At 42.3% G+C, this 8,176-nt stretch overlaps 1 protein-coding gene across 3 annotated transcripts in view; it reads left to right on the top strand.

Moving 5' to 3' along the window:
- LOC109870089 (protein quaking-B-like) overlaps positions 1-6,383 on the top strand; it is a 17,365-nt gene extending 10,982 nt beyond the window's left edge. The window contains exons 5-8 of one of the 3 annotated variants that reach the window (XR_002252096.2): positions 1,896-1,983; positions 2,467-2,763; positions 2,856-3,174; positions 5,080-6,383. Coding sequence is in view for 2 of the 3 variants with exons in the window: in XM_020460423.2 (XP_020316012.1) it covers positions 1,896-1,983; positions 2,467-2,763; positions 3,100-3,174; positions 5,080-5,102 (483 nt within the window). In the remaining variant the exon portion in view is untranslated. Of the gene's footprint in view, positions 1-1,895; positions 1,984-2,466; positions 2,764-2,855; positions 4,082-5,079 lie in introns of those variants that run through there. The other 2 variants (XM_020460423.2, XM_031804830.1) reach the window with 2 other exon arrangements.
- The last annotated feature ends 1,793 nt before the right edge of the window (positions 6,384-8,176 follow it).

Below are 8,176 nucleotides of genomic sequence, written 5' to 3'. Positions count from 1 at the left end.
GATGACCATCGTTATGTTTGGAGGAAAAAGGTGAAGAACACCATCCCAACCATGAGGCACGGGGGTGGCAGCATCATGTTGTGGGGGTGCTTTGCTCCAGGAGGAGCTGGTGCACTTCACAAAATAGATGGCAACATGAGGAAGGAAAATCATGTGGATATATTAAAGCAACATCTCAAGACATCAGTCAGGAAGTTAAAGCTTGGTGGAAAATGGGTCTTCCAAATGGACAATGACCCCAAGCATACTTCCAAAGTTGTGGCAAAATGGCTTAAGGACAACAATGTCAAGGTATTGGAGTGGCCATCACAAAGCCCTAACCTCAATCCTATAGAAAATTTGTGGGCAGAACTTTAAAAGTGTGTGCGAGCAACGAGGCCTACAAACCTGACTCAGTTACACCAGCTCTGTCAGGAGGAATGGGCCAAAATTCCCCCAACATATTGTGGGAAGCTTGTGGAAGGCTATCCGAAACGTTTGACCCAAGTTAAACCATTTTAAAGGCAACGCTACCAAATACTAATTGAGTGTATGTAAACTTATGACCCACTGGGAATATGTTGAAAGAAATAAAAGTTGAAATATATCATTCCCTCTACTATTATTCTGACATTTCACATTCTTAAAATAAAGTTGGGATCCTAACTGACCTAAGACAGGGAATTTTTACTAGGATTAAATGTCAGGAATTGTGAAACGGAGTTTAAATGTATTTGGCTAAGGTGTATGTAAACTTCCGTCTTCCACTGTATATTGTACACAGTATGTCCCACTGGGCAAAAACTGGTTGAATCAACGTTGTGTCCACTTCATTTCAACCCCAAAAATCTATGTGGTGACGTGGAATCAGCGTGGAAAATGAATTGTATTTGCAAGAAGTAATCAACATAAGGTCATTCCGTATTTTTTTTCACCCCACTTTAACCTACATTCCATGACATGGTGAAATGTTTTGTTGATTTCACGTTTAATACCCAATAGTTGACAACTCAACCAAATGTAAATTAAAACTAGACGTCGAACTGATGTCTGTGCCCAGTGGGATGTGTGTGTGTGCGTGTCTGTGTTTGTGTGTGTGTAATTCGCCAGGCAGCATCTATAAAGGCGTCTCCATGGTAATGCGTGTTGTGAAAGGAGGAGGGGATGAATGGAGAGACTGTTCACTCTTTCTCTTCACTCTATCACTCCTTTCACTCCTCTCTCACACTCAATTCATTCCCTCCTCCTCATTCTCTTTCTCTTTTCTCACATCACCTCTTTCCATGCGTCCCTCAACAATTCTCACATTCTCTTAGCCACCTACCCAATGCCCCCACACCACAGACAGAATATTGCTAAGAATGTTGCTCTCACTCCCGAATTCAACGTTGAATAAAGTCGTTGTGAACTTCCACCCAAACTCTCAAATCGCACTGCATTGACTTACAGCAGGGAAATTCAAACTGGGGTCGGTGGAGGTACCGCAGGGGGTCGGCAAAAATATCTAAATGTTTTGGGAGTTACCCTTCTAGCTAATAGGCTATGTTAAAGTTAACTGTGGGTAGGGCAAAAATCATTTACAACTATCTACCAAATATATTCATTTTAAAATGTTGATTACTTCCCCTGGCAATTCTCATTCACCTGATTATAAGACAAGACATCTAGAATATATATATATATTTTTTGCCAATGTATACTAGTAACAGTACATAAAGTTAACCTAGAAGACCTGAGAGTGGGGGTGGGGATTAATGATACCTGTTAGTTTAACCTTGCTGGTCTAGCTGTACAGCTTCAGGCCTACACCACTCACAATCTGTTCACCAGAGTGTAACGTAATCCAACTTTCAGCCAACTAGACGGATATTAAATGTCCTGTGTGTGTGTGTGTGCGTGTGCGGGCATGTGTGTAGGCTGAAGGAGAGGACAGTCTAAAGAAGATGCAGTTGATGGAGCTGGCCATTCTCAATGGAACCTACAGAGACGCCAACATCAAGCAACGTAAGGATGACACCGTTACACTCTTAGAAAAAAGGGTTTCAAAAGGGTTCTTCGGCTGTCCCCATAGGAGAACCCTTTTTGGTTCCAGGTAGAACCCCCTGTGGAAAGGGTTTTACATGGAACCCAAAAGGGTTCTATATGGAACCAAAAATGGTTCTACATGGAACCCAAAAGGGTTCTTTATGGAACCCAAAATGGTTCTACATGGAACCCAAAATGGTTCTACCTGGAACCAAAAGGGTTTTTACCTGGAACCAAAAATGTTTTTTCAAATGGTTCTCTTATGGGGACAGCCGAAGAATCCTTTTAGGTTCTCGATAGCATTTTTTCCCCTAATAGTGTAGAAAGTGCCTGTCCTGAAACTGTCGGTGGGGCTTTTTGATGTTCTTGTTTCCAACTAGTAATGATTTTCTATTTGTTTCTCTCTCTCTCTCTCTGCGTGTTTACGTGTGTGTGTGTGTGTGCGTGTGTGTGTGCGAGCAGCCACTATGGCTTTCTCCCTAGCCTCCTCTCAGCAGCCTCGGCTCATCTCCAGTCCCTCCCCTGTTATGCAGCAGGCTATGAGAAACCCCGCCCCTGTTCAGCAGCCCAATCTCATGCCTCACCTGATTCGTCAGATCCAGAGTCAGCAGGCCCTCATGCAAGGAGCCAATCAGCATGCAGGACTGATGCAGCAATCACCTGAATCAGGAGGATTCTTCTACACTCCCTACGAATATTCCCCCTACACCCTAACCCCATCTATACTAGAATACCCCATGGACACTAGTGGAGTATTAGGTAAACACACACACACACAGATCAAGTTCATTTGGGAATGAGGGTTGTGTTGTTGTGTTGTAACCCGGTTGTATTTCTCTCTCTGTCTCCAGGTATGGCTTTCCAAACCAAAGGCTGAGAGATAAACTCCCTCCTACATATGGACCTCAGACACACACACACACACACACACACACACATACATACATACATACATACATACATACATACATACATACATACATACACCTATCTGGGATGGGCCTCTTGACTGTCTTCTTAATGTAACTGTTTGATGATGTCACTGTTAACCCCCTGTGTTTTGGTGTTTTGGTAATGTGGTTGCGTGGTGAGCAGGAGCGATGACGGCTAAGGTGCAACGCCACAATATGAGGGTCCATCCTTACCAAAGAGTAGTGAACACCGACAGAGGTCAGTTAGATCACTAGACAGTGTGAGTGGGGATACGCATTTGTGAGTGATTTTGTGTGTGTGCGCGCCAGTGTGTGTGTGTGTTCATGTGTGTGTCTGTTAGTTGACCTGTGTGCCGCCTGCTAAGAGGGGTATGAGACCAGAATGTGAGGGGAAGGTCAAACAGTGAGCTGTGTGTTAAAGTCAAACAACAGTCTGTCACAGAGCAGAGAGAGGGTAGTGTTCGGAATGGACGAGTCCGTTCCAGGGGTGAATATTCCAGGGCGCTCATAGCCCCTCTGTCAGATAGAGGAAGGCATGTGAGGTTGTCCCCTGCTTTTAGATTGGACCGTTCCTCCATGTGACTGTGACCTTGTGACTCTCTTGATTTAGAGTTCTCTTCAAATACTATTTATCTCTCGCTCTCTTCCCCCCCCCCCCTTTTTGCCGGTTGTTTCACAACTGTTCAACCTAAGAGACAAGCAGGGTCATCTCTTTTATACCGTCTTAAATTACACCATTCCTTTGATTTGATTTTGTAAAAGTCAACACTACTTTTTTGATCTACTCTTTTATTTATTGATATGGTTTTCTAATGATTGTTTTGTATATTATGGATCAGAGACACACAGTACTTGAAGCTGAAGCAGCCTTCTTATAACCAGTATCCATACGACCTTATACAGTACATGACCCTATACTACTGAAATCTGCATTCGGAGATATGGAGTGTAAAGTAAGGATTACTGGACCTTTGTGGGTTAGGGATGGGTTGACATTAGATATCATTTCGAAAAGACATTCCATTGTCATATCATTATGCTTGCCCTATTCTTTGGAGATTATTGTAGTTGTTGCTTATGTGCTTGGAAAATAGAGTTTACTTGTGTGATTGTAAAAAAAAAAATATGAATATCATTTTAAGCTATGAGCAGGACGTGTTGTTGCATTCTTGGGGATGTTTTCTTTAGAGTTTACACTACAGGCGCGAAGCTCTCGCTTGTATTTATTTTGCAAACGTAGAGAACCAATGTTTGATATAAAAAAAAAATGACAAAAAAATAAATACATGTCTAAAAGTTATTATTATTATTAGAAAATATCTGTAAAAAAAAATATATGTTCTTAATTAATTCCTTCTAAAACCACATCTCTTAACATCTCATGGCTCTCGGTAACTGCAGGTCTCTCTGCTTCTCTAGCGGATTACATCTCTAATGCTTAACAGCAGTCTGGAAACCATACCAGATCATTTTTAATCAATTAATTGGTCCTCATTGCATTTGGTCTTCTCTGTCAAGACACCATAACATACACCCTGACTGCTGCTAACCATTAAACTGTGTTTAAGCCACCCCTCAGGACCCACCAGCCGCTTCACATACCTGATCTATTCCGTCGAGGTATTGATTATTAGTTGACTAGATGATGTGAAACTACTGGTGGCCCCCATAGACTGGGTTGAGAAACACTGCGTTAGTCAGAACAGCTTTAGATGTCAGTGACATTCTCACGCCCTGCCACAAAACCATACCTTGTCTCCATGGTTTCTCTGTCTGTAGTGCAGCTAGCCTCACTGTAGCAGTGCTCATACATTCTACAAAGGGCACCTTTTATAATGCCTTCATTAACAATACATAAGCATTCATAACTGCCTATGTCAGCAGTCGCTGGTTGGCATCTCACATTGTGTCACTTACTGCATATGCCAGACCTTACGTCAACTTGCAGCCATTGACTTCTAAATTCCTATGTAGTGTTTATGAAGGTGTTATGTATGTTCACACTGTGTGTGTGTGACTGCAGTAAATCTGACACCACTAGCTGACACTAATCTCTTTCTATCTTTTTCTATGTGTCTTTTTGTTTCCTTAATTTCTTTGTGTCTGTCCGTCTGTCTCCTAACCCCCCCCCCCCCCTCCCCAGCTGCCACAGCGACTAACCCTTGACCTCTGTACCCACTGATGACCCGCCCATCTCCGCCTGTGGCTTGCTCGTTGCCATGCTCTGGACAACAGCCACGCCCCCCCCCCAACCCCCCAGGAGTCACCTCTGCCAAACCAACCAGAGACCAGCGCCATGGTAGTGACCCTTCAGGACCCAGTCACCAGCCATGCCCACCCAAACACCACACTTTCAAGCCATGTGCTCCTTCTATAGGAACCACTACATCAAAACCACCCAATCACAACCCCCCCCAACCAAACCCCAGCCATACTCTCTGCACGGGTCAGATAACCAATCTCTATACCTTGCCCTGCATTGAGTCGATTGGAAGCTATAGTATTATAATAATAAAATAATAATAACAGTTATATGTATGATCATAACATATTCATGCCCAATAAGCTAGTCTGACTGTCCCTGTTCTCAAACCCTCAGCGGGAGTCTAGAGAAACCGGAAGCATCTCGTTTTTTGGGGTGGGGGGGAGCAGAGAAGAGGCAAAGCCTACAAAAACGGATGCTTACGGTTTCTGCCGACCCACTAAGTGTTTTTTTCACGCCTGCTACGTTCGGTTACCGTCACACAAAATGTTACTCCGATCTGGTTTAATATGTCACACCAGTTTCACACGATGTCCTCTCTAAGACTAGGCTTTTCCACCATGCCTGCCTTTCTACAGTGACCTAAGTCTATCTAACGGGTACGATCACACTTCTCCAGGTGCTACAGAGCGAAGAGTCTCAACCATAGCGTTTTACCAATACAGTATTATCTGGAGAACAAAGTGCCTTTATTTATTCCAATAGAGAGATATGTCACAGACCAGAGCAGCCTTTTTTTATGATGGGTTTATATTCTCCATGAAACACGTCTCAACAAAAGTGAAAGAGATGTGGTGTATTATAAAGGAACCAACTCAATGTTGTGGTTTCCCATAAGCCCTACATATGTCTTTTGGATTTAGAATGAAGTGCCAAAACTGGTCAGTTTCTTCCGGTTAGTATAGTAGGACCTCCTCAGAACAGTGTTAGTTTTGTGTGTTTTCTTTTCTTTTGGGGGGGGTAAATGACGTATATACTTGTGTGTCTGCCTGGAGAACACACCCTATTGTATAGTGTTGTGTTATTTAGATATGTGAGTTCCTAACTCTCCTCTTGGCCAAGTGGTTGTTTTTACTCCACACAAAACCATCTCATTCAAGACAAAACATCTGTTATTAATGTATTTTTATATGAAATTTTTTTGTATGTGAGAAATAACATTAAATTATGTTTTCTGGAAAGAACAGTATGCCTTACTATGGAGATTTATCTGATTCAGTTTAAGAGCAAACTTTGCCTCCAACCAATGTGCCATTCACCAAGTGTCCGGAGAGTTTTTCAAGTTCTGATATACTGGAAACCTTGAGGTATTCTGGAAAATTGTTGTCTATCAAGTTAATCTCAGTGTTGCTTACCTTCTGGGCCTTCTCTATGTCGAGAGTCGTTATTAACTGTAGTACTGTATATTAATCTACTCTTTGTATTAACTGACCAGTCCTGTACCGTTAACCTCTCTACTCATATCTGCCTCTGCCTTGGTTTCTTTAAAACATAAACTGTGTGAATCTGAGAATTAAAAAAGTGTGTTGTTGATGTTTAACTTTTTAAAAACTGGTAAAAAAAACTACAACAATAACTCTTTGTACTGAGAAACAAAAACATGATTAAACTGGTAGTTGTAAAAAAAAAAACTAACAAACTTTGTCGCTGTTTCTCTGAAGCTTCTAAAGTTTCCAGTGAGCTTCCTTTCTGCATACTAATCTTAAACACTGCAGATACCTTTTGGAATGCACTTAAATTCTTTAGAAATACAATACACTAGACATACACTTGGTCCCCCTCCTCTCTGTCTCTCTCCAACTCCAACGTTCTGAAGCAAATCAATTGTGCATCCTACCCTTACACACTCACTCATACCTACCCACACACAAAAATATGCACACACATCTGCTGAGCGAATTATACTGGAGCACTGTGGCTCTCCCGAACCTACATTATCTCTCTCATTCAACGGTTAACTACAGGAATGTGTCATATTTTAACTGCTGTACACTCTCTGTCTTTCTCTCTCTTGCTATATACAATATATATATATATACACACACAAGACTGCACTGACAGAGCTACACCCAAGCACAAATACCATATATAGACTTAAAAAATACTGCTTTGACTGAGGGCTGTCAGTGAGTTGTTCACTATCTGCCCTCTCCTCACCCTTCCTGCTCCCCCTCAGGGGGTAGAGAGCTAATTGAGCCCCAGGCTTGGCTCTGGACCTGGAGCCTTTGCTCTGGATACTGACCCTGCAGCTGTAGGAAGAGAAATAGCGTGATCTGGCAACTCACTGAACTACTGGGAGCCTGATCTGGCAACCCAATGGACTAGAGGGTTACATTCCTATGGATGGAGTGTGGGCCAAATGAGAGAGATTGAGAATGAGTGAAAGAAAGAGGGAAAAGAAAAAAGGCCAAGGAAGAGGAAAAAGAGTTTGTCTTTCTCCCTATCCCCTTTTCCTACTGGGTCATTCTCCCATTTGGGGGTTGAGGCAGAGGCACCTGTCAGAAACATCTAAAACTCTGTCTGTGTGTGCGCTCTTGATTTCTACCGATCCTGTTTTGTTTGTAGTTTTATGACATTTATCCCAGGATCTCTCAGACCATCGCCACACCATCTGGTAAACTACTCTCCTCTCTGTATAATCTAGCCTAGAGCCAATACTAGCCCATGGGGGGGCTAGTATTGAATAACACATTCCAAAAAATTGCAAAAAAGACAGTCACAAAATAAATCATAAGAAACAAGGTTTTGAAGTGTTTGTCCTTTATCTAGGAGAAATAAGAAAGCTCAGGAAATATTTGTATATGTACACTACTTGTCCAAAAGTATTTGGACACCTGCTCGTTAAACATCTTATTCCAAAATCATGGCCATTGATATGGAGTTGGTCCCCTTTCGCTGCTATAACAGCCTCCACTCTTCTTGGAAGGCTTTCCACTAGATGCTGAAACATTGCTGTGGGGACTTGCTTCCAATCAGC

Source organism: Oncorhynchus kisutch, linkage group LG25 (assembly GCF_002021735.2).
Source record: "Oncorhynchus kisutch isolate 150728-3 linkage group LG25, Okis_V2, whole genome shotgun sequence".
Taxonomy (NCBI): domain Eukaryota; kingdom Metazoa; phylum Chordata; class Actinopteri; order Salmoniformes; family Salmonidae; genus Oncorhynchus; species Oncorhynchus kisutch.
Note: the sequence above shows the minus strand (reverse complement) of the source record. Positions and strands in the feature narration are given on the sequence as shown.